General features: G+C 44.1%; 1 protein-coding gene across 13 annotated transcripts in view; it reads right to left on the bottom strand.

Moving 5' to 3' along the window:
* The window catches only part of LOC110491926 (sodium channel protein type 8 subunit alpha), a 90,068-nt gene that overhangs the window by 24,399 nt on the left and 38,103 nt on the right, over positions 1–27,566 (bottom strand). For 4 of the 13 annotated variants that reach the window (XM_021565800.2, XM_036946812.1, XM_021565799.2 and 1 more), the window contains exons 7-18: positions 21,089–21,310; positions 20,845–20,908; positions 19,055–19,196; positions 14,002–14,208; positions 12,889–13,176; positions 10,181–10,471; positions 7,921–8,056; positions 5,879–6,117; positions 3,443–3,616; positions 2,662–3,018; positions 1,929–2,402; positions 224–344 (exon numbers count right to left, since the gene is read on the bottom strand). In XM_021565800.2, coding sequence (XP_021421475.1) covers positions 224–344; positions 1,929–2,402; positions 2,662–3,018; positions 3,443–3,616; positions 5,879–6,117; positions 7,921–8,056; positions 10,181–10,471; positions 12,889–13,176; positions 14,002–14,208; positions 19,055–19,196; positions 20,845–20,908; positions 21,089–21,310 — 2,715 coding nt within the window. Of the gene's footprint in view, positions 1–223; positions 345–1,674; positions 1,678–1,928; positions 2,403–2,661; positions 3,019–3,442; positions 3,617–5,878; positions 6,118–7,920; positions 8,057–9,093; positions 9,115–10,147; positions 10,472–12,888; positions 13,177–13,857; positions 13,870–14,001; positions 14,209–19,054; positions 19,197–20,844; positions 20,909–21,088; positions 21,311–27,566 lie in introns of all 13 variants that reach the window. The other 9 variants (XM_036946813.1, XM_021565794.2, XM_021565792.2 and 6 more) reach the window with 7 other exon arrangements.

The raw sequence follows: 27,566 nt of genomic DNA, 5'->3' as shown, positions 1-27,566 counted from the left end.
GGAAGGGGGACAGGAGCAAACACACAACATCATACCGTTACTAAAACATTGAAAAGAATGTATGAATTACAAACTGGGAGGAGCAGGGCAGGGAGGGGCACAAGGGAGTGTCAGGGTATGGTTTAGGGCAAGGGAGGGCAAGGAGTGGTTCAGACTGGCAGAGCAGGGAGGAACTGGGCAGGGCACAGAGGGGCGGACAAGGAAGAGCAAGGTGCAGTCCTACCAGGTGTCCAACAGTTTTCTGGGTCTAGGTACTCTTCCACAGCCTCCACCACCACCGCCTCCACCTCCACATCAGGCTTGATGTCTATGGTGCTGCCCTCCGATGAGCTGGTGTCGTCCAGCTACACACACAGACAGAGATGCACACACACACACACACACACACACACACACACACACACACACACACACACACACACACACACGCACAGAGATACAGACAGACGCAGAGCGAGAGAGGGACAGAGAGCGAGCGACAGAGAGACACACAGAGAGGACGTGAGAATGACAGGACAAGGGACAGAGAGACACACATCATCAGCAGCAGGTTGACTGATCAATAGCCCTGTCGGCAGCAATGGATCCTGGGTTATTGGTACACAGAGAGAGACAGACGAGAGAGAGCAGAGCGACATGACAAACGGCGAAGCCTCTCTCACAGCCATTCATACATACTGCTGCGTCCCTCGCAGCGGCTCTCACTTCCTGTCTCAATGTATAAATAGCTACCTCCCTGAGGCTTCATATAGGTAGACAGACAGATGACGATACAGAGATTAAAGGATGAAGAAGAAGATGATGTAGACATAGTCCCGGGGCTAAGATACATCCTGGTGGTACACACAATGAGTTGCGTCTACCCATGTCCACATGCTGAGTGTGTGATCTGTCATGCTCGACGTGTTCTAAGTGACCTTGAGGAAACACATGGCATGACTAGCAGAGTACCAATGACCTGGTCGTGATTCACCCGGGCTTTACATGGCATTAGCGAGCGCTAGATGTTAAACGAGAGCCTCCAATGAGCGATTCAAGTTGCCTTAAAATGCGAAACTACAGACGATGAGGCTTAACTGCAAATATCAAAGCCACAGCAGCCGACTGCAATTCCTAACATTGTGATATGCCACAGATTTAAGACGTACTGTGGCCTACAGGGGTGGAATATCAAATAACCCTCCACTCTAGCCATACTGCTAAATGTATCGGCGACATTTTAAGAAGAAAAAAAAAACCCAGGTCAGCAGATATCCATTTCATCCACGGCTGTAGCCATTACTATATGAGTGTGTGTATATATGAGTAATGGAGTTACATAAGAGCCTTGGGCAGCGGAAACTAATGTTAAACTGGTGACCACACCCGTGCTTTCCTGCCAGGAGACCACAAAACAGCAACCATGGAGCTTATGCATTACTACAACATTACTACCACATCACCACAACATTACAATAAGATTACCTCAACGTTACCAAAGCATTGATACAACATTACCGCAACACTACAATAAGACTGCCGCAACATTACCAAAGCAGTACCACAACATGGCCACAACATTAATGCAACATTACCACAACATAACCACACCATTTGGCGACCACAACATTACCCCCCCCCATGCAACATTACTGCATCGCTGCAACATTACAACATAACCACAACGTTACTTACCCCCTGCAAAAACACCACAACGTTACTACAACGTAATCTTCAAATGACCTCCTGCGTCATTACCACAACATTACCACAACATCACCACAACATTACAACAACATCATTATCAAGAGACACACTATGGGTGTGTCTAAAATGGCACCCTATTCCTGGCCATTGTGCTACTTTTCATCAGAGCCATATTGAGGTACCAGGTTCTCATGGCGACATGTGCATTAAACATGTGGCTAACTAACTCTCTGTTCACTCACCTCTTTGCTGTTCTCGTTCTCCGACTCGCTACTGAAGTCCTCGGTGTTGAGGTTCTCGAAGTCGGACTCTCCGACCGCGATGGGAACGCACACGGTCAGGTTCGGGTTGTGGATGAAGGACATGTGGTCCTCGTCGATCATGTACTTCCCGACGCTGCTCCCTATACCACTAGTGGTGCCGTTACCATTCTTGGTGTAGTCCAGGTCGCGGTTGATATCCACACCACTGTGGTTGGCGATACAGTTCAGTTTCTTGTCGTACATGTCGTCTAAAGGTTTCTGTTCATCCTCCACCGGAGGCTTCTTGGTCAAGCTGAGCACCAACTCCGCCAGCTTGATCTTGAACCAGGCGATGCCCTTCTTGATGCGGATGACGGAGATCTGAAGGTTGTTCATCTCTCCGTCGTCATCTGTTGCGGCTAAGTTGTCTGCGCTGAACGAGGACAGCAGCAAGGCAAGGAAAAGGTTCAACACCTGTAGGGAGGAGAATCAGGCACACACTGGGTCAGACGTGAGGGTGGAACTGGTATGGCCAACGGAGATGTGCGTACACACGGGACCTGGTATGTGTAGTGCAACGAACCTGCCGTTCATAAGACGGCAAACTGCTCCCAGAGAGTTACGTTTCTTGGGCCAGCGACTACGGTCACCGCCCTCGGTTATGGCGACTGGGGTTTGAGGACCATCAGGAAGGCTAGTATTGTATACAAAGATACACTCTGGGGACACTTACCACCAAGTTCCCGATGACCATGACCATCATGAAGACGATGAGACACATGCCCTGTCCGGCCACCTCCATACAATCCCACATGGTCTCGATCCACTCCCCGCACAGCACCCGGAACACCATCAGGAACGAGTGGAAGAAGTCGTGCATGTGCCAGCGGGGCAGCTTACAGTCCAGGGCGATCTTACACACACAGTCTTTGTAGTTCTTGCCGAACAGCTGCATGCCGACCACGGCAAAGATGAAGACGATGAGCGCTAAGACGAGGGTCAGGTTTCCCAGGGCGCCAACAGAGTTACCGATGATCTTGATCAGCATGTTGAGTGTGGGCCATGACTTGGCCAGTTTAAACACTCTTAGCTGAGGGAGAGGGGCATGGAAGAGAGTGATGGAGAGGGGAGGGAGGAAGAGAGAGAGCGGGAGGAAGAGAGGATGTGAGAATAATGGAAGAAGGGAGAGAGGAAAATACTCATTAGCAGCTGGGGTTTGAGTGATCAATAGTTCTGGTTGCGGAAATGGCTCTTGGAGTATTGGTATGATAATTGATAGAGCAGAAGCAGTCATTATGAAAACTAGCAGTACATAGACAAGTAAGGCAGTATATACAGTAAGTTGTATTGCATACAAGTAAATGTATCACTACAACAGACAGTGCTGTAGTTGAGCAACACCATGTAATCATTCAGCACGTGAATCAATGCACACTGTGGAATTGATATGATTTGTGTACACAACTGACAGACACGTACATTTGGGGGGAGGACGGGGCTAAAAGAGAGATTACCAATCGGAATGATCTGAGCACGGACAGCCCCTCCACGTCAGCCAATGCCAGCTCCACTAACGATAGGGTCACAATGAAGCCATCAAAGCAGTTCCACCCTTCCTGGAAGTAGTAGTAGGGATCCATGGCAACCAGCTTGGCAAACATCTCCACAGCAAAGATCCCTGTGAACACCTGGTAGGGACAAATAGAGGTCAGAGGTCAGTTGGAGTAGCTGCTACGGAAACATTTACCTTCCAAAGTGACAAACAGAGGTCAGACGTACTGTAGGAACTGGTACGATAATTCTTTAAAAAAGTTAGCGGTGAGCACTACCTCAGATGGAAATTAAGATTAGCCCACTAGCAAGAGGCTAGCATTTACTTCAATTAAGATTCAAGAACGCTTTCTGGAGTCTCTTTGAATGCATTTCCAATGTCTCCATGGCGTGTGTTTCTCTGTCTAAAGAAGACCCTTGTGTAGGCTGCCTTCACATTCATAATGTGCAAAACTAGCTCCCTTAGGACAGTGACATTTTCATCACAGGGCAGACGTTTGGCTAGCAGAATGTCACCTAAGCTAGTAGAAATTGTGGTTTACTAGCCCGGCTAGTCAGTGCTTAAAATCCTTACTTTCCATTCCTTACAGCTGCTCTGAAGTCAGTAAGGCTACTGTGACACCTCTGTGTTCTGCTAATGAGTCTAATGAATGGCTAAAGGTCACAGTTAATCATGGAGTCAGCTGATGTAACACCCTGGGTGTCCATAGATCAAGGCGTGGCCGGGCAGTGTTTGTGTGTGCACGCGCGCGTGTGTGTGTGTGTGTGTGTGTGTGTGTGTGTGTGTGTGTGTGTGTGTGTGTGTGTGTGTGTGTGTGTGTGCGTGAGAGCATTTGTGTGCGTGAAGATGACTTATGCTTCAAGGTTATACCCAACCCATGAATGAAAATACCTCTAACAGAACACACACACTGCCCGATGCTGAATATCACAAATAATTTCACAACAAACACACACTGGTCTAATATGTAAAAGACTGATCTCACAATTTACTGAAAGTGATACATTTTCCAGCTGCTGTAAATTGATCAAACCGCTAATATCAATATCCTAACCACACCACAGAAAGAGAGACTGTGTTCTACTAATATGCTATCCATGCTAACAACATGAACTAGTAGCTTTAGCTAACATGCTAACTAGACAGTAAAATCCTATGTGCATCAGCTCTACTTTTACTGTGTTTCTGTGGAAATTCTAATAGCATCCATGATAACAGCATCAGCTAGTTGCTTTAGCTTTAGCTTGCATTAGCTAGTAGGCTTAAGGCCCTAAGCAATATGCTGAAACCGTATGTGCAGCTCAGGATTTTGACTCAGTTCCTGTAGAAATGCTAATTGTAAAAAGGGCCAGGTTGGGATTTCAGAAAGAAAGAGCCGTTCTTCAGGCACCATTTTAGGGGAGCTCATCGATCAGGCAGCATAAAATATTAATGTGGGCCACCCACCAGCCTGGCATGCAGCACAGAGACAGAGCAGGCAGTGTGAAGCAGATTGCTGCATGGGACAAGGAAATAGCAGCACAGAAGAATCATATGATGGGGGGGGGGGGGGGGGTTGAGAGAAAGGAAAAAGGACAGAGAGAGAGAGAGAGAGACTCCTACAGTATACAGACCAGCCCCATGTAAGAAATGGGGAGAGAGGAGGGGGGAGAGAAGGAGAGAGGAGAGGAGCAGAGAGGAGAAAGACACAAGGAAGATGTGTATAGATTCAGGGACACTGTAGGTAGGGGGTCCGGGAACGTTTTCATTTAGCTTTGAATAGCCAATGAAAGAACTGCCAATTATGTGTACCAAAATAACACAGCTCTCTCAGCAGACGACAAGCGAATAGATCTTATAGGAGGAGATGTCATTGTCAACGCACCACGACAAGGACGAGATAACGATCACATGCCAGATTCTGTTCAGTTTTTTAATGAACACACTATCAATGATGGGATATACAATGGAAACAAGACAGAGAGTTGAGAGAGAGAGAGAGAGAGAGAGGCCTGCGGTGGTCACATCGTGGTCTAGCTCGCAGTTAGTGTCGCCGCCCCCAGGTGCACACATATGAATCTGTCTGAAACACACACTCTCCTCCTGTCTTTCCCGTCCGCTCTACTGACTGTCCTATCAAGTGGGTTGAATTAATTGAGCTAAATACTAGAAAGTGTCTAATGTTACCATATACTTTCTAAGTTAATACCATATAAATACCAGGTAAGTACTAACTTGAAGTACCAGCTTAAAGTACTTTTTAAAGTGGCACTTCACCACTTTTTTAACCTCATATTCATTATCTACAGCGCCATACCAGTGTCTACATGTGAATATGAGGTTAAAAAATGCCCCGTTAAGTACCAGCTTATAACGGCTGTAAAATACCACACACACACACAAAAAAAGAGATCCTCACCAGGTTTCCCACAGACAGCACCTCCTCAAAGTGCGGGGTCATGGGGTAGTGCTCCATGGCCATGAAGAGGGTGTTGAGGACGATACAGATGGTGATGGCCAGGTCCACGAAAGGGTCCATGACGATCAGGTTGACAATCTCCTTGATCTTCAGCCAGATGGGACAACACTCCCAGATGAGGAAGATGTTGGAGAACTTATACCAGCAAGGTGGACAACTACGCTGAGACTCCTCCAGTTCTGAGAAAATTGATTAAGAGACCACGCCAGGAAAGGAATATATCAAAAATCCAAATAATAGAATAGTCTCCAACAGCGCGTATCCTGTCCCTGCCCAGCTGGCGCTACAGCCAGGCGGAAACACTCAAAGTATTTGAAAGAAAACAGAGACACATGTTATAAAATAATGATAATATGTTCTGTTTATGTAGTAATAATAATATGTATGTCATGCAGTGTGTCTGTAAGTACAAGAATGACAAGCAATAGTTTTAGAACACCTACTCATACAAGGGTTTTTCTTTATTTGTACTATTTTCTACATTGTAGAATAATAGTGAAGACATCAGCACTATGAAATAAGACATATGGAATCATGTAGTAACCAAAAAAGTGTTAAACAAATCAAACTAAATGTTATATTTTGAGATTCTTCAAATAGCCACCCTTTGCCTTGATGACAGCTTTGGACACTCTTGGCATTCTCTCAACCAGTTTCATGAGGTAGTCATCTGGAATGCATTTCAATAAACAGCTGTGCCTTGTTAAAAGTTCATTTGTGGAATTTCTTTCCTTCTTAATGCGTTTGAGCCAATCAGTTGTGTTGTGACAAGGTAGGGGGGGTATACAGAAGATAGCCCTATTTGACAAAAGACCAAGTACATATTATGGCAAGAACAGCTCAAATAAACAAAGAGAAATGACAGTCCATCATTACTTTAAGACATGAAGGTAAGTCAATACGGAAAATTTGGACATTAGACCGGTGGAAATTTGTCATTTGGTCGGGAGTCCAAGTTGGAGATTTTTGGTTCAACAGCAGTGTCTTTGTGAGACGCGGTGTGGGTGAACGGATGATGTTCGCATGTGCAGTTCCCACCGCAAAGCATGGAGGAGGAGGTGTGATGGTGTGGGGGTGCTTTACTGGTGACACTGTCTGTGATTTATTTAGAATTCAAGGCACACTTAACCAGCATGGATACAACAGCATTCTGCAGGACTATCATCTGGTAGGACTATCATTTGTTTTTCAACAGGACAAAGACCCAACACACCTCCAGGCTGTGTAAGGGATATTTGACCAAGAAGGAGAGTGGTGGAGTGCTGCATCAGATGACCTGGCCCCCACAATCACCCGACCTCAACCTAACTGAGATGGTTTGGGATGAGTCGAACCGCATAGTGAAGGAAAAGCAGCCAACAAGTGCTCAGCATATGTGGGAACTCCTTCAAGACTGTTGTAAAAGCATTCCAGGTGAAGCTGGTTGAGAGAATGTCAAGAGTGTGCAAAGCTGTCATCAATGCAAAGGGTGGCTAATTTGAAGAATCTCACATTTATTTTGATTTGTTTAACACTTTTTTGGTTTCTACGTGATTCCATATGTGTTATTTCATAGTTTTGATGTCTTCACCAATATTCTACAATGTAGAAAATAGTACAAATAAAGACAAACCCTTCAGTGAGTAGGTGTTCTAAAATGTTTGACCAGTAGTGAATATAGATATAGATATAGGAGATGTTGAACTGTTCGTCCAGGAGAGAGAAGGGCAGCTTAGTTGAATCCCGTTTGGGGATCAATAAAGTCTTAACGTAAAAATCTTATCTTAAATCAGTTAGAAAAGCGAAATAGAAAGAACTATTTGTCCAAAAAAAAGGGCGTCAAAGGTTTAGACTAAGAAAATATGGGAAGTAAGATCTGCCTTTCTTCGACATCAGATTTGAAACTTTTTGGTTTACACTGCCAGCTGAAAACAATAGAGCATGGAAATAGCTAGTTAGTTAGTGTCGGGAAATTAATAGTATGAATAGTATAGGGACAGTACCCTCCACTAGTGTGTTGGTGATGACGCTCATGACACTGTTGGCCCGCTCTTTCCTTCCGAAGGAGGTATTGAGCTGGTCCACAGACACCATCAGGGAACCAGACAGCTTCTTCTTCACCTCAACCTCAGTAGTGGGCTGCCAGGAGGAAGAAGAAGAATCAAGCACTGATGGTAGTCAAACCATGAACACCATCCCACAGCGCCATCGCTGGCCAGGGAGGGATGTGCTCTTGTAACAAGACTGGATTGGAAGGAGGGGTTAGGCCCATATTGGAGGTTGGTCATTCTTTGGTTGGCACAGCGGATAGTACTGTATTTGTCTTGTTGTTGCTAGATGTTGAGAGTATGTTGTGTCTAGAAACATGCAGGTCATACGCAGCCAGTGTGGGAGCAGTGGTATGGGGATATTTGACAGTTACATAATACTTGAATAAGAATGTAACATCCTGATATTGAGCTGGGAAGTGTTTTGTATTTGTGTGTGTAGGTATTAACGTTGTGACTTACCTATTCTCTGAAACGTGTCAAATAGGTTCCAACCACCATTACATCACACCCATTCTAACTAAATGTTCCCCTGCCTAAATGTCCCCCTGCCTAAATGTTCCAATGCTGCCACTTCGACCGTGTCCGAATACCCGTACTTGCGTTCTCAATAGTAGGCTGGTTGAGTTTAAGAAAATTGAACGTTTGAAAGTATGTGACATTTTGAAAAGGTCATATGGGTTTAAATGCCAGGATGTCATACTAATTTCGCCTTCTATATCTAGTAGAATTCGCTGCAACACTATTGAGGGACGAAAAGCGCCTTTTCAGACCCACGTGTGTTTGACAACAGCTGATAATCAGATAAGAGGACGCGCTATACCCAAATGAAGGAGTGGCGGGAAACGACGCAATTGCGCATTAGACGACGCCTTCTCGGTACGGGGTGAGCCTAGTATGTTGATATTGGTTGGTTACTGCATACATTTATACTAGACAGTACGTTCTATATAGTATGTAGTATGATTAGTACACAGTATGCTGTTTTATTAAGTAGTAGGCAAGAAAGATTTCAGACACAGCCTTTTTTCTACTTTCCAAGCATTATCCTGTCCCTAACCCCATCCACACTCAGCACTCCACACTATCTGATAGTAATCCATTTTCTATTTGACCCTGAAATATCACCTTCAAGTCCTGTAACAAATCCTGTAGCATTTGAGGAGAACATAGAGGGAAGAGTAGTCTGGTTACTGTAGGAGAACACTAGGAGAACACAGGGGCAACACTATTCGGATTGCGGTCGTTCCAGTCGTCATGCATTGAGCATGCACCAAGTCAAAGAGTAGGAGAGGATAGGATAGACATCATAGCCACTAGTTTGGTTGTTATCATGCTGGCTAGTTCAAAACATTGTACAAGACCTGGTAGAAGGGCAGGTCAAACTACCATGCTGCTTACTAGCAAGAGAGAAAGATTGGTTTTTATTTTTTCGTTTTGTTTGTTTTGGTTTGCTCACTGTTGATTGTTTGAAAAGGAAGGAAATATTTCCTCTATTTTGAAGAGGGTTTTTACTTACAATGACTGTTATATGTGGTTGTTTATACCTATCTTAGTTGAATGCACTGACTGTACGTCGCTCTAAGAAAAGACAGTTTGCTAAATGACTAAAATGTTAAAGGGATAGTTAAAGATTTTGGCAATTAAGCCCTTTTTTCTACTTACACAGAGTCAGATGAACTCATGGATACCATTATGTCTCTGTGTGCAGTCTGAAGGAAGTTGAAGGTAGTTTCTGGAGCCATAAATTAACTAGCATGAGTGCAATGACTGGAAGTCTACAGGAGCAAGGGCCTTGTTGCCAAAATCTCGAACTATCCCTTTAATGTCAATGTAACACCGTTTGGAGTGAGAAAATGAAAACGTTGAGATATAAAACAACAGTATGCTGGAAGTCACTGAAAACCCCAGTTATAAAGTAACAATAAGAACATGTTTTTCTGATAAAGTAAACTAAAGTTTCTCTATTTTGCTTCTTTGGGTTGGGGGGCAGCATATCATACACGAGACACTAGGAGCAGGGGAGGAGGGCGAGCGCAGATAGCGCAGACATACGGGCTTGCAAAGAAAAAAGTTGAGAGGAGAGACAGAGAGAATAAGAAAGTGAGGGAAGAGAGAAAGTTGAGAAAGAGGGGGCCATGCCTAGACGAGACGGGTCTGAGTTACTCATTGACTTCCTTACACTGTCGTCAGCAGATGCCTTATCTATTTTCACCTCAGGCAGAAGGCGTCCGCCGGTCCCCGGACTGATCAGCGACACCACGCCGTTGCAGTCCACCGTTGAGTTCCTCTTCCCGCCGCCATGGTGGTAGCCCGTGTAGCTGCTCCGTCGGTACGGGCTGAACAGGGAGTCCCGCCTCTCCTCACACTCCTCCACAGTGCTATGCTCGTCATCGGCGAACTCGTTCTCCGAGCCCACGTCCTTGCCGCGGCCCTTGAAGCTGAAGATGCTGCTCTTGCTGTTGTGCCTCGACAGGAACGGCGAGCCTGGGATACTGAGGAGGGACTGCAAGGGGACAAGAAGACAATGAGATGAGGAGAGAAGAGGAAACGAGAGGAGAGAGATTGATGTAGCTGTGTAAAACTCCTGACACAAAGCATACAAAAGAGCACTGAAGGTCGTGGGTTGAATCCCCACAACCACCTTTCCTACTATCTGTCCGCCTGCCTTACGTCTTTATCTGTTTTAGTACTGTCTACATCTGGGATCTCCGTCCCGTAGGTTCTCTCTCCAGCCCTAATCCAGTGCACCTGATTGTAATAATTAGCTGGTTGATAAGTTGAATCAGGTTAGTTACAACTGGGGTTGGAGTGAAAACCTACAGGAAGAAGTTGTCCAGGAACAGGGTTGGAGAGCCCTGGTCTAAATGTAGCTTCAAAAACATGAAAGGAAGGTGGAATTCCTATTGAACTACATATGGAATTATAGGATCCCTATGAGAAGTCCAATCTCCTTGAGAGAAGAAAAGAGACGAAGTGGGTTGTTTTGAGTCATTGATTGTGCCATTACTTGGGACAATCCTCGTTGTCATCAATTCTGGGGTCAAAATGAAAGGCAACATCTGTGTGTGTGTGTGTGTGTGTGTGTCACTTAGGGAAATTCTGATGGAGAGTGATCAAGTGACCTACTAAACACAGGGAAATGCATCATAATAAAAATAATATATTGGACTTCTATTTTCAATGATCCAATGCTGCTTTACAATTGTCAAAACTAAACAAAAAACAGAGATCCAAACAAGACAACGGCAGACTTACAACAGGAAGAAACAGAAAATGTAACAAAGAGAAGGGGGAGGGGCTTAAAGAAGGGAAAAGACTGTGATGTGTCGCACTTGGGAACGGCAAGGTGGCCTGCTGTGGTGGAACGGAGTGAGCGAGTAGGGTGCTAGGGGAGAAGAAGGTCAGAGAGGTAGGGGGGGGGGCAAGGTGATGAAGGGCTTTGTAGGTCAGAAGGAGGATATTGTAGTTAATGCGTTGGGAGACAGGGAGCCAGTGGAGTTCACAGAGGATGGGGGTGATGTGCTGCCAGGACTCAGTGTGCGTGAGGAGTTGGGCTGCAGAGTTCTGAACTATTTGGAGCTTACGGAGGGAGCTTGAGTTGATGCTGGAGAGTAGTGAGTTGCAGTAGTTGTAGACAGGAGGTGATGAATGTGTGAAGGAGAGTTTCAGCTGCAGGACGGAAGGTTTGAAGAATGAGGATTTGACAGTTTGTTGGATGTAGTGGTCGAAGGAGAGGGTGGAGTCCAGGAGGACGCCAAGATTGCGTGCACGGGGGGCGTGGGGACCAATGGTGTCATCAATGGTGAGAGTGAGGTTGCCAACTTTGCAGAGTTTGGTTTTGCCACTGTTTAGCTTGAGGAAGTTGTGTTGCATCCAGGTTTTTAATGTGGCAGGATTCAATGCGGGTCAGAGGTGCGTTGAGGAGGGATTTGGTGCTCAGGTAGATCTGGGTGTCTTCGGCGTAGCAGTGGAAGTCGAGATTGAAGTGGCGGAGGATCTGACCAAGGAGGAGGATGTAGATGATGAAGAGTAGGGAACCCAGCACAGAGCCCTGGTGAACACCCTGTGTGTCAGCAGCGGAGTCAGAGGTATGACCATTGAGGGAGGTGTAGTGGGTCCGGTTGGTAAGGTATGATTGTAGCCAGTAAAGCGCAGTGCCCTCATACCCAGACCCTCAAGTCTGGTGAGCAGGACTTGATGATGGTTCACCGTGTCGTGTAATCAAATAATTAGGTGACTGACATCCTACCCCAGCAAGGTCAAACACAGGACAGTCAGACAGGAGAAACACACAGCTGAGCCCAACGCTGCATGGGAAATATTCACTTCCTGCTTCTACTTTGTGTTTTTCTTCTATGGGTACACTCATTATTGCTGCCAGTCCACGCAAAGTCGGAACATTGACTTGAATGGGATTCTCCATTCTAGTTATTCTATGGAAATATGAGCTGTATGCATACCACTGTTCTCACTGTGAACCTGGACCTGTACTGTATCTGTAAGCCTGCTTGAGTACTCATCTGGTTGGCGGGTCTATTCTCTAATACTGATGATGACGATGACCAAGATCTCAGACAAAACATAGTTCTAACACCCATAGAATTCACATGAACGCATGAACGAATACTGCCCTGTGTTGTTGAACAGATACAGTAACAGTACCCTATGAAAGATGCCAGAGCAAAACAACACTGTGTGACTGCTCTTCTCTCACTGAAACATTAATGTACTCACTGTTAATAATTCAAGCCTTGAATGCATGCTACTGTATCTTTAGCTACAACATATATACAAACAGTACTGTATATGTTATGATGCTATAAAGCTCTAAATAGTGTTTATCTGAGTTTATCGCTCAAGGCTAAATGATCTATGCCCCAGAATACATTGCACCGTGACCTTCAACCTTCGTCATCTCACCTGGTTCATGATGGAAGACTTTCGACCCAACCGGTTGTCAGGGAAACGGAAGCGGCTCCTCTTGCTGCCGTCGTCTGACTCGGATTTGACGAACTTCTCGCAGTCCCCCTTCTCCTCCCTCTGTGACTGCTCTTTCTGGCGCCACTTCTTCTTGCGGTTGCGCCGCTCCTTGGCGCTCTTGGAACTGAGCTTGGACATCTCTGACGAGCTACAGGACAGGTTCCCCCCACCGTCGTCCTCCGCTACGTCCTCCGACACCGTGCCTGCCGACGTCGCCATGGCGTTGGCCTATCGCAGACCGCAACACCAGGACAGAGAGAGTGAAAAAAACACCTGTGTGTCCAGCCCTCCTGAAGCCTAATTTATACACTGTGCAAATACGCAATGCATTTAGCTAGCTACTCAAAATGGCAATACTGCATAGTTCCATCAAGATACAAATTGCGGGGCTGCAGCTGCACTTGACTTACTTCACTTGGGGCTGTGGAAGTGTGCATCTTTTTGCTAAGCAAGTACGCAGAACGGCCATTTTGCGTAGCTAGGCTTCAGAGACATGGCTGTACAGCTTATATCAGGCTAAACAGACTTAAACTAAGCATATGTGACAGACAGGGTTCGAACCCCGGTTTGCTGTGAGCCAGAAGAGTGCATTAGCCCGCTAAGCCAAAGCCTCGGCATTGGCTCAGGAAGCCCATGCAGATCTTCAGGTCTCAGGCAAGGTTACTCACCTCCGTCACAAACACAGTGAGGTATAGGAGCACGGTAACGAACACGGCTCCACTGCTTATATTAGGCACAACAGATTTAAACCAAAGAGACAGTCAAGGATAGGAGTAAAGTAAGCAGAGACAGTGGCAATAGAAAGACAAGCACATACAGTATACACAGAAAGCTGCTGAGAGACAGACAGACGGTCAGACAGAACTGACAGACAGACAGACAGAACAGAACAGACAGACAGACACTGACCTGTGTGGCCTCCTGCAGAGCCAGTGACAACAGAGACAGAGAAACAAACACAAATGACCAAACACATATGCACTATATCCGGAAAAGGGTGCCATTTCGCAACCTCATAGACGTGCTGAGACACAAAGACACTGGGATACTGACCTGTGCAGCCTCTTGCTGGTTCTTGATCTGCTCCAGCATGGCTTTGAACTCAGCCTCTTTTTGCTCGGCCTCCTCCATGGTGGCCTGGTTCTGCTCCTCATAGGCCATGGCCACCACAGCCAGGATCAGATTGACCAGGTAGAAGGACCCCACGAAGATCACCAACACAAAGAAGATCATGTAGGTCTTCCCTGCTGCCCGCAGGGTCTGGGAGGGGAGAGAGAAGACAACAGAGGGTCAGATACACTGATATTCGACCTATAACCACTGACCTCTAAACCAAACAACATCCCTTCCCTGCCATCCTCAGGGTCTGGAAGAGAACAGAGAGTACAGCAGAGCATCAGACACTTGTCACTCATCCAGTCCTCCAGAATAGGCTGTCACTTTGTTCCCCCCTCCCCCCCTGTACTCAGATCTGGTTCATTCCACTGCTAACATATGACAGGGCTGTGAGGTTCATATTGAGGTAGAGTTAGAGGGTAGAGGTCAGAGGTTATGTATCAGTTACTGAGTAGTCATGAAGATATCCAGGCTGTGTAGAAATGTAGAATCTACTGTAACACTTCCTCACTTTAAACACAATCAATTATATTTAAGATTCCCTTCTGCATACTAGAGCGTGATGCTGATTCGAATTCACTGTCATGTACATTATGTACGCTGATAATCAATGATTTATAACTGATTTGAAACTAGGAAGTAGGAATTATTCTTGGGTGTGCCAGCGCCAGAAGCACTTCCATGCACTGACTGCATTTCGCTAGGTTCCCAGTGTGTGTGTGTGTGTATATTAGTTTCCCAGCATGGGCACAACTCCCCAATATCAGCATTTTGACCTAGATTTCCAAGCAGTGCAGTGGAAGCACACTCTACCAGCGAGCTAGCGAGCTAGCTAACTGAAGCCCAATGATTTCAGTGAATTGGGATGCTATCCCCAGCAGAGAGGATTAAGAGGCTCGAGCAGCAGACAAAGAAGACTCCAACATACCTTTAAAAGCAGCCTTTAAAAATAGCCCGTCGCTTAAATGGTTCATAGTACTATTCATAATTCCATGTATACATTACATGATCCATGTCATGTACTAGTTTTCTACCGTATAAATGCAGAGGCAATATTTCAGTCTACTGAAAAAAAAAGTAGTCCACTTAGGGAATAGGTTGCCATTTTGGATGCACATTTAGTTCCCCATTCAAAAGAGGGAGTAAAGTATGGTCTGCACTAGGGCCCTTCAAAAGAGGGTGCATGGTCTGTAGGGAGCAGAGTTGAGGCAGAGAGAGAGGACTTCCTGGGTTCTGGCAGAAGCAATTCCCTACCCCATCAATTATGGATGCGGTTTACATGTAGTGCTGGTAAGAATATTCAACACAACACACTGCGACACTCCCCAGCAAGACAGGGGAGGAGCACAAACTGCCAAAAGGACAGAAACTCTACTGTCCTCCTGTTCCACACATAGACTTCCCCCTGACATTAGGACAGCCGAGGCCATAAAATAACTAGCTTACCATTTTGAAATGTTTTACCTTAAGATGACTGCACTCACTGTAAGTCGCTCTGGATAAGCGCGTCTGCTAAATGACCACAATGTAAATGTACTGCAGACCAAATATTCTACACACACACACACACCTGAGCATACTCTGGATACAGTGCATATGATTGGCTGCAATCTTAAAACCTGGTCATTTTTGAGCGGGTAGTTAATGCATGCATAATCTAAATGCTAGGTTGAACCATAATGGTCTGACAATCTGATACAATACAATGGGAAATCATTTGAGATCATTTCAGATTTTCCTCCTTAGGAAACCAGCACATATTGTACTGTAGTATCTTGATTTAAAACAGGAGAGCACAAATATCCTTCTGGAATACAGATGAACGCAAACGGTGACTTGAGTCTCCATATTACAAAGCTCAGATGGGCGAACCCTGGCACATGCACAACAGTAGAGTTGGAGATCTGATCAAAAAACGGGTATCTTCTGAGCTAAGACAGAAGAAGCCGTGTAACCTGCATCCCAAACGGCACCCAATTCCCTATATAGTGCACTACTTTAACCATAGCCCTATGGGCCCTGGTCAAAAGTGGCTCGCTATATAGGGAACAAGGTGCCATTTGGGATGCAGGCATAGTCTCCTTGATTTCCCATACTGTAATCCCCAGGTCCTCATCCTTTCCTTCTCCTCCCTCTGACCACTCCTGCCCTCTCTGCTCCGTATGACAAAGCCTAAGCGTCTCTTTCCACCATTCTAGAGAGCCTGTCTGGCTGAGGAGCTGCATCCCATATGGCACCCTAAATATGTAGTGCACTATGGAATAAGGAGCCACAGTGTGGAAATTAGGCTGTGAAACAGGCAGCATGAGTCGAGCCAGGGGCCACAGTATGGAGATTAGGCTGTAAAGAAGGCAGTATGAGTCGAGCCAGGAGCCACAGTGTAGAGATTAGGCTGTAAAACAGGCAGCATGAGTTGAGCCAGGAGGCACAGTATGGAGATTAGTCTGTAAAACAGGCAGTATGAGTCGACACAGGGGCCACAGTATGGAGATTAGGCTGTAAAACAGGCAGCATGAGTCGAGCCAGGAGCCACAGTATGTAGATTAAATTGCTGAACTGTAAAACAGGATAAATTGAGCTAAGAGCCATAGTATGAATATGAGAACGCTGAGCTGCAAGACAGCATGAGTCGATCCAAGAGCCAGCATATGGAGGTGAAGCTGCTAGGCTGAAAGCCTGTGCGAGTTGAGCCCGGAGAACACAGTATTTATATTAGACTGGAGGATGGGGAGTCTTTGGGTCATACAGTAGCAGGTGGAAGGTGGGAGGGATATATTTCTCTTGACAGGAATCCAGTGTTCTCTACTAGCGGTTGTCCTTGCATGTGTCTGAAATGGCATTCAATACCTATATGTAGTGCACTACTATTGGCCAGTTGCATATTCCACTCTCCTTGAGACACCATCAGACACAAAAATCCCAAGAAAATATATGGCCAAAAGTAGTGCACTATATAGGGAATAGGGTGCCATTTTCCCTGTATCTCAGGTATAAGAAAATACTATCCTCCCTTCCCCCAGGCGTTATTGCTATACTGTGCTGTAATCTACACTGTAATGGGGGGGGGGGGGGGTGTAAAGATGTAATGTATAATATCACCCAAAGTTAAGCAAATTGGACAGCTGAATATGTGGACAACGCATTTTGCATTTGACTCAAAAGTGAAAACCAAACCAATATATAATTTGGTAAAGGATGACCATGTGAAACAACAAGCCTGTCTCACCAGCATAGAGATACAATAGCATAGATATACACTACCGTTCAAAAGTTTGGGGTCACTTATAAAACTCCTTGTTTTCCATGAAAACATACATGAAATTAATTGTAAAATGAATAGGAAATATAGTCAAGACGATGACAAGGTTATAAATAATGATTTTTAATTGAAATAATAATTGTGTCCTTCAAACTTTGCTTTCGTCAAAGATTCCTCCATTTGCAGCAATTACAGTCTTGCAGACCTTTGGCATTCTAGTTGTCAATTTGTTGAGGTAATCTGAAGAGATTTCACCCCATGCTTCTTGAAGCACCTCCCACAAATTGGATTGATGGGCACTTGATGGGCACTTCTTACGTATCATACGGTCAAGCTTCTCCCACAACAGCTCAATAGGGTTGAGATCCAGTGACTGTGCTGGCCACTCCATTATAGACAGAATACCAGCTAACTGCTTTTTCCCTAAATAGTTCTTGCATAGTTTGGAGCTGTGCTTTGGGTCATTGTCCTGTTGTAGGAGGAAATTGGCTCCAATTAAGCGGAGTCCACAGGGTATGGTATGGCGTTGCAAAAAATGGAGTGATAGCCTTCCTTCTTCAAGATCCCTTTTACCCTGTACAAATCTACAACTTTACCACCACCAAAGCACCACCAGACCATCACTTTGCCTCCACCATGCTTGACAGATGGTGTCAAGCACTCCTCCAGCATATTTTCATTTTTTCTGCATCTCACAAATATTCTTCATTGTGATGTGAACACCTCAAACTTAGATTTGTCTGTCCATAACACTTTTTTCCAATCTTCCTCTGTCTAGTGTCTGTTTTCTATTGCAAATGTTTAGCTTTTATTGGCTTGTCTGAGATATGGCTTTTTCTTTGCAACTCTGCCTAGAAGGCCAGCATCACGGAGTAGCCTCTTCACTGTTGACGTTGAGATGTTGGTGTTTTGCGGGTACTATTTAATGAAGCTGCCAGTTGAGGACTTCTGAGGCGTCTGTTTCTCAAACTAGACACTAATGCACTTGTCCTTTTGCTCAGTTGTGCACCGGGGCCTCCCACTCCTCTTTCTATTCTGGTTAGAGACAGCTTGCCCTGTTCTGTGAAGGGAGTAGTTCACAGCGTTGTACGAGATCTTCCGTTTCTCGCATGGAATAGCCTTCATTTCTCAGAACAAGAATAGACTGATGAGTTTCAGAAGAAAAATCTTTGTTTCTGACCATTTTGAGCCTGTAATCGAACCCACAAATACTGATGCTCCAGATTCTCAACTAGTCTAAAGAAGGCCGTTTTATTGCTTCTGTAATCAGAACAACAGTTTTCAGCTGTACTATCATAATTGCAAAAGAGTTTCCTAATGATCAATTAGCCTTTTAAAATTATAAACTTGAATCAGCTAACACAACGTGCCATTGGAACACAGGAGTGATGGTTGCTGATAATGGGCCTCTGTACGCCTATGTAGATATTCCATTAAAAATCAGCCGTTTCCAGCTACAGTAGTCATTTACAACATTAACAATGTCTACACTATATTTCTGATCAATTTGATGTTATTTTAATGGCCAAAAAAATAGCCTTTCTTTCAAAAACAAGGACATTTCTAAGTGACCCAAACGTTTGAACGGTAGTGTATACTGTATATAATACTGTATATGATACTGTTTACCCTATATCATACTGTATGTCCTACTGCATATCATACTGCATAATGTATATAATACTGTATACCATACTGTTTATCATAATTTATACTGTATATCATACTCACCAGCATGTAGAGGTTCTCCCAGAAGTCCTGTGTCATGAGTCTGAAGAGAGCCAGGAAAGCCCATCCAAAGCTATCGAAGCTGGTGTAACCGTAGTTTGGATTCCTCCCAGCTTTCATGCATGTGTAGCCCTCGGGGCAGCGGCTGGGGGGAGAGGAGAGAGGGCCACACAGCCATTCAATGACTCATTAAACTGTTTACAGTGCATTTGGAAAGTAATCATACCCCTTCACTTTTTCCACATTTTGTTATGTCCCAGCCTTATTTTAAAATTGATTCAATCATTCACCCCCCCCCTCCCTCATCAATCTCCAAACAATGTCCCATCATTAAAAATCTAAAACTGTATTTTAGAAATTTTTGCAAATGTATTAAAAATAACTGAAATATGACATTTACATAAGTATTCAGACCCTTTACTCAGTATGTTGTTGAAGCCTTAGTGGGTATGACGCTACAAGCGAGGCACAACTGGATTTGGAGAGTTTCTCCCATTTTTCCCTGCAGATCCTGTCGAGCTCTGTCAGGTTGGATGGGGAGCGTTGCTGCACAGCTATTTTCAGGACTCTCCAGAGATGTTCGATCGGGTTCAAGTCCGGACTCTCGCTGGGAGGACATTCAGAGACTTGTCCCAAAGCCACTCCTGTGTTGTCTTGGCTGTGTGCTTAGGGTCGTTGTCCTGTTGGAAGGTGAACCTTCGCCCCAGTCTGAGGTCCTGAGCACTCTGGAGCAGGTTTTCATCAAAGATCTCTCTGTACTTTGCGCCGTTCATCTTTGCCTCGATCCTGACTAGTCTGCCAGTCCCTGCCACTGAAAACATCCTCACAGCATGATGCTGCAACCACCATGCTTCACCGTAGGGATGGTGCAGGTTTCCTCTAAACGTTTAGCATTTAGGCCAAAGAGTTTAATCTTGGTTAAATCAGACCAGATAATCTTGTCCCTCATGGTCAGAGTCTTTAGTGGGCCAAGTGGGCTGTCAAGTGCCTTTTACTGAGGAGTGGCTTCCGTCTGGTGACTACCATAAAGGCCTGATTGGTGGAGTGCTGCAGAGATGGTTGTCCTTCTGGAAGGTTCTCCCATCTCCAAGAATGATGGAGGCCACTGTGTTCTTGGGGACCTTCAATGCTGCATACATTTTTTGGTACCCTTCCCCAGATCTGTGCCTCGACACAAACCTGTCTCGGAGCTCTACGGACAATTCCCTTGACCTCATAGCTTGGTTTTTGCTCTTACATGCACTGTCAACTGTTGGACCCAAGCAACTGAATTTACCACAGGTGGACTCCAGTCAAGTTGCAGAAACATCTCAAGGATGATCAATGGAAACAGGATGCACCTGAGCTCAATTTTAAGTCTCATAGCAAAGAGTCTAAATACTTATGTAAATAAAGTATTTCTGTTTTTTATTTGTAATAAATTTGCAAAAGAAATACAGTTCACGCTTATGGGGTATTGTGTGTAGATTGATCAGGATTTTTTTATTTATTTAATCCATTTTAGAATAAGGCCGTAACGTAACAAAACATGGAAAATGTGAAGGTCTGAATACTTTCAAAATGCACTGTACATACAAAAACATCATGGTTGCCGTATCGTACAGTTGTCTGGTTTAATAAAAGGATAAGAGAAGAGTGGGTCTGAAGAGGAGAAGGACAGACAGACAGACAGACAGACAGACAGACAGACAGACAGACAGACAGACAGACAGACAGACAGACAGACAGACAGACAGACAGACAGACAGACAGACAGACAGACAGACAGACAGACAGACAGAGTAGGTACTCACCCAGAATCTGAGCTGTTGCCACATAAAAGGGCATCCAATTGTCCAGGCAGGAAGTAGAAATTGGCTGGTGAAAGAAACACACACACACACACACACACAGAACAGCATCAAAAAAACATCTCTCTAGCTATGTAGAGGGATATAGGACAAAGGTTTCCAGAGAATTGAAACCTTTTGCTATGGTGTGCCACTGTGCGCTACAGAACACAACCCTGGTGTGTTTGACTGTGACTAGGCTACTTACTGTCGTTATTGATGTATTCATTCCAGTCGAAGCCTTTGCTGCCGTTGGCCAAGTAGTTCTCGGTGGAGTTGATTGGCCAAATCACGCATTTTTGCCGTAGGTTGCCCATGAAGAGCTGTAGTCCAATCAGAGCGAAGACACTGAGACAGAAGACCGTGAGGATCATAACGTCTGACAATTTCTTCACAGATTGGATTAGAGCACCGACAATGGTCTTCAGGCCTGGAGAGGGAGAAACACACACACACACACAGACGAACGAACAGACAAACGTACGCACACACGCACAAACCAAGAGGTGATGCAGAAGGTGTATACTTGAAGTGTCTTGAAGTTCCCAAACAAGGTGACTGCGATTTTTTAAAGATGCTATAGCTACAGTACTGTACTGTACTATCCTGTCTGATTTAAGGTCATTCCTTCATCAGACAGTATTCAACTAACAGTATATTGTTTGAAGGGAATGGATTGTTCTGAGCAGCTATTATAATACGCATATTAAAACCTAATGCCTGAGCTGGGTATTTAATCACATACAATACGAATGTAAATGTTATCAGTATAATACACTGTTTGTATTTTAGCATTAAGGCCTGAGGGGGTGTGGTATATGGCCAATATACCATGGCTAAGGGCTGTTCTTAAGCACGACGCAACGCAGAGTGCCTGGACACAGCCCTTAGCCGTGGTACATTGGCCATATATCACAAACCCCAGAGGTGCCTTATTACTATTATAAATGGGTTACTAATGTAGTTACAGCAGTAAAAATGTTTTGTCATACCCCTGGTATACAGTCTGATATAACACGGATGTCTGCCAATCAGCATTCAGGGCTCAAACCACCCAGTTTAAAATATGTTGTATGTTGACCCCTTCCCTTTTTCCACATTTTGTTACGTTACAGCCTTATTCTGAATCTACACACAATAGCCTATAATGACAAAGCGAAAAAGGGTTTTTAGGAAGTTTTGCAAATGTATTAAAAATAAAAAACAGAAATATCTTATTTACATAAATATTCAGACCCTTTGTTATGAGACCCAAAATTGATCTCAGGTACATCCTGTTTCCATTGATCATCCTTGAGATGTTTCTACAACTTGATTGGAGTCCACCTGTGGTAAATTCAGTTGATTGTACATGATTTGGAAAGGCACACACCTGTCTATATAAGGTCCCACAGTTGACAGTGCATGTCAGAGCAAAAACCAAGCTATGAGGTCGAAGGAATTGTCCGTAGAGCTCCGAGAAAGGATTGTGTCGAGGCACAGATCTGAGGAAGGGTACCAAAAAATGTCTGCAGCATTGAAGGTCCCCATGAACACAGTGGCCTCCATCATTCTTAAATGGAAGAAGTTTGGAAGCGCCAATACTCGTCCTAGAGCTGGCTGCCTGGCCAAACTGAGCAATCAGGGGGAGAAGGGCATTGGTCAAGGAGGTGACCAAGACACAAATGCTCTGACAGAGCTCCAGAGTTCCTCTGTGGAGATGGGAGAACCTTCCAGAAGGACATCCATCTCTGCAGCACTCCATCAATCAGGCCTTTATGGTAGAGTGACCAGACAGAAGCCACTCCTCAGTAAAAGTCTCGACACCCCGCTTGGAGTATGCCAAAAGGCACCTAAAAGACTCTCAGACCATGAGAAACAAGATTCTCTGGTCTGATGAAACCAAGATTTAACTATTTGGCCTTAATGCCAAGTGTCACGTCTGGAGGAAACCTGGCACCATCCTTACGGTGAAGCATGGTGGTGGCAGCATCATGCTGTGAGGATGTTTTTCAGCTGCACGGACTGGGAGTCAGGATCGAGGGAAAGATGAACGGAGGAAAGTACAGAGATCCTTGATGAAAACCTGCTCCAGAGTGCTCAGAACCTCAGACTGGGGGTGAAGGTTCACTTTCCAACAGGACAACGACCCTAATCACATAGCTAAGACAACGCAGGAGTGGCTTCGGGACAAGTCTCTGAATGTCCTTGAGTGGCCCAGCCAGAGCCTGGACTTGAACACGATCGAACATCTCTGGAGAGACCTGAAAATAAATGTGAAGCGACATTCCCCATCCAACCTGACAGAGCTTGAGAGGATCTGCAGAGAAGACTGGGAGAAACTCCCCAAATACAGCTGTGCCAAGCCTGTAGCGTCATACCCAAGAAGACTAGAGGCTGTAATTGCTGCCAAAGGTGCTTCAACATATTAGTGAGTAAAGGAGCAGAATACTTATGTAAATGTACACTCAGTTTTTAATTTTACATTTGTAAAAATGTCTAAAAAACTGTTTTTTGCTTTATCATTATGGGGTATTGTTTGTAGATTGATGAGGGTAAAAAACAATTTAATCCATTTTAGAATAAGGCTGTAAAGTAAAATGTGGAAAAAGTCAAGGGGTCTGAATACTTTCCCGAAGAACACCTGTTCTTTCCATGTCATAGACTGACCAGGTGAATCCAGGTGAAAGCTATGATCCCTTATTGATGTCATTTCTTAAATCCACTTCAATCAGTGTAGATGAAGGGGAGGAGACAGGTTAAATAATTATGTTTAAGCCCTGTGACAACTGACACATGCATTGTGTATGTGCGCCATTCAGAGGGTGGATGGGCAAGACCAAAAAATATAAGTGCTTTTCAACGGGGTATGGTAGTAGGTGCTAGGCACACAGGTTTGTGTCAAGAACTGCAACGCCACTGGGTTTTTCACACTCAAGTTTCCCCTATGTATCAAGAATGCTCCACCATTCAGCCAACTTGACACAACTGTAGGAAGCATTGGAGAGAACATGGGCCAACATCCCTGTGGAATGCTTTTGACACTTTGTAGAGTCTATACCCCCAACAAATTTAGGCTGTTCTGAGGGACAAAGGTTTTGTTGGGGGGAGGGGGGTCAACTCGATATTAGGAAGGTGTTCCTAATATTTGTTATACTCAGTGTATATCAGAAAGGTAAAATTGTCTTTAAGAAGGTGGGCTGAAAAACTGACATTTGATTAAATCTTGGCAAATAGAATATTGAAAGTAGTTTCATTAACATAATCACAGAAATGTTACTTAAATGTACATTTCATTGGTTAAAGACAGTCACACTTTAGACAAATTTCAACAACTGAACACATACAACACATTTTTAAATACAAAACGAACAAGAAATATTAAAGAGCCATCCCCCTCTGTTCTGAGTTTCAGTATTGAGACACTCAATGGCTTTATCCAGTTAGTCAGAGAAAAATATGACAGAGATAATATGTCACTATTGAACCAGGAAGAGATATCACTATTGAACCAGGAAGAGACCTATAGTATCTTGCCTTTCAAAAGATTTGCACTTCTAGCCAGCAGGGCCAATGGTGGATTACACCTGAACTAGAGGGGGAGGACGAAACAGAACAGTGAAAATCCATAAGAAAGAAAGGAAAAGAAAGAAAGGAAGCACAGCAGCACAACAAGGGGGCCATGATAAGAGGACAGAGGCACAAGCAGGCAGGAATCGAAACCAACCACATGCAGGTCATTTAAACTCCAAGGCTGAACAGAAACAATTCAATGCCATTGCCACTCTGTGGCCTTTCCTTTCTTCTTTTCTTGTATTTTATTGTCGTTAGGTTGAAGCACAGACTCTTACCCCTTCTTAGCCCAACCCTACTACAGCCAGACTCTTTCTCCAAACCTACAGCGCTTTACTGAAGACAGAATCATATTATTTTACCTTCAGGACAGGCATCATCCTCAGGCAGAACTCACAATGGCTGAAGCAATGGGTCCATAAAGTGCAGGAGGATTCCAAACATTTCTGGAAACGGAATGTCTCTTACTCTTGAAACATAGAACCTCAAACATAGAACCGAAACCCCTGAGGGGCTTCTGTTGACTCTTTACTTTAGGGGTACTTAAACCTTTTCAGCTCGAGACGCAAATGTGAAATTGAACATCGGTGACCCAAATTGTCATCCAACAACCCAAATTAAGAACAAAATAGGGTGTGATTATAGATGTATTCTCATAACTCGCGACTCACCTCTCACATACCCAGGGCCCATTTTTGGTTTAGACCAAGCCTGCACTAGTGCACTACAACAGGCTTTGCCTCTCATTCTATAATATGCTCCCATCTTATGGTGTGTTCAAGACAGCTCGGAACTCAGAACTCGGAACAAGGAAATCTCAGAACTCTGACATCAGTGCATTCAATAGAACTGGGAACTCTGAAAAAAACGAGCTCAGACTGTGATTTTTTATAAAAACTGTAATTCAACTTGGAATTACAAATCGGAAACTCTGGCATCTTCCTAGAGTCACGACCTCTCCGACATGAAGAGATCACTGACGACACAATTTTTCATAGTTTTTTCCAGATTCCCCAGTTGTCTTGAATGCACCAAAAAACGAAACCACTACGATGCCGACTAGTGGCAAAAAATGGACCACTTATAAGGCGTCATGCACCTAATCAATATATCGTTGACATAATAAGAAACAATTTTTGCTATATTTTCAGTGACGCTCCTGCGTGAATTTACTTCATACATAATAAAATCTATTTATTCTTAATGGCCTTGCCCGAATACCCATACTTGGGGTCTAAATAGTAAGCATTTTGGGGTATGCGAATATAATGTTTTTTAGTATATAAAGTTTAAAAGAAAATGCTATGCTTTAAATGCCAGGAGGTCATAATCTTTTCAGCTTTTCATGCTATTGAGGAAGATAATTGTCTTTTCATACCCACGTGTATTTGACAACAGCTGATAATCATCTGATAATCAGATAAGAGGACGCGCTATACCAAAATTAAGGAATGGTGGGAAACAACATTAGATGATGCATTCTAAGGAGGAACGTGGGCTATCTAACCCCCTGCCTATGTTTCTCACAGAAACCACTTTATGTCACCAATTTTACTTGAGACACTTTCCCTGGCTGCCAAACCTCTTGCTCAACTAATAATCTAATATTTTTCCTCGAAACAAAAACTAAAAGTCATTCCAGCAAAACAATTTTGAGGTAAATGTATTTAATATTTAATAATTTAAGAAAAAGTAATGTATAATCTAATTAAGTTATATACTGTATATACCATTAGGGGAGCCTAAACATTTATCATTTACTGATTTAATAAAGCAGTACAATTTAAGGTGAGTATGATTGGAGCAATCCAATGCAAGTCTATGGTACATACATTTTTTGGGACATGATTTGGTGCAGAAATTAAAGGAGGCACCTTACACCCAAAGCCTCATCATAGTGAGGATATATACAGTGCCTTCGGAAAGTGTTCAGACCCATTGACTTTTCCAACATTTTGTTACGTTACAGCCTTATTCTAAAATGGATGAAATAAAAAAAAAGATCCTCAGCAATCTACAGTGCCTTGCAAAAATATTCGGCCCCCTTGAACTTTGCGACCTTTTGCCACATTTCAGGCTTCAAACATAAAGATATAAAACTGTATTTTTTTGTGAAGAATCAACAACAAGTGGGACACAATCATGAAGTGGAACGACATTTATTGGATATTTCAAACTTTTTTAACAAATCAAAAACTGAAAAATTGGGCGTGCAAAATTATTCAGCCCCTTTACTTTCAGTGCAGCAAACTCTCTCCAGAAGTTCAGTGAGGATCTCTGAATGATCCAATGTTGACCTAAATGACTAATGATGATAAATATAATCCACCTGTGTGTAATCAAGTATCCGTATAAATGCATCTGCACTGTGATAGTCTCAGAGGTCCGTTAAAAGCGCAGAGAACATCATGAAGAACAAGGAACACACCAGGCAGGTCCGAGATACTGTTGTGAAGAAGTTTAAAGCCGGATTTGGATACAAAAAGATTTCCCAAGCTTTAAACATCCCAAGGAGCACTGTGCAAGCGATAATATTGAAATGGAAGGAGTATCAGACCACTGCAAATCTACCAAGACCTGGCCGTCCCTCTAAACTTTCAGCTCATACAAGGAGAAGACTGATCAGAGATGCAGCCAAGAGGCCCATGATCACTCTGGATGAACTGCAGAGATCTACAGCTGAGGTGGGAGATTCTGTCCATAGGACAACAATCAGTCGTATATTGCACAAATCTGGCCTTTATGGAAGAGTGGCAAGAAGAAAGCCATTTCTTAAAGATATCCATAAAAAGTGTCGTTTAAAGTTTGCCACAAGCCACCTGGGAGACACACCAAACATGTGGAAGAAGGTGCTCTGGTCAGATGAAACCAAAATGGAACTTTTTGGCAACAATGCAAAACGTTATGTTTGGCGTAAAAGCAACACAGCTGAACACACCATCCCCACTGTCAAACATGGTGGTGGCAGCATCATGGTTTGGGCCTGCTTTTCTTCAGCAGGGACAGGGAAGATGGTTAAAATTGATGGAAAGATGGATGGAGCCAAATACAGGACCATTCTGGAAGAAAACCTGATGGAGTCTGCAAAAGACCTGAGACTGGGACGGAGATTTGTCTTCCAACAAGACAATGAT

This window comes from Oncorhynchus mykiss, chromosome 16, assembly GCF_013265735.2.
Source record: "Oncorhynchus mykiss isolate Arlee chromosome 16, USDA_OmykA_1.1, whole genome shotgun sequence".
NCBI classification, from domain to species: Eukaryota; Metazoa; Chordata; class Actinopteri; order Salmoniformes; family Salmonidae; genus Oncorhynchus; species Oncorhynchus mykiss.
Note: the sequence above shows the minus strand (reverse complement) of the source record. Positions and strands in the feature narration are given on the sequence as shown.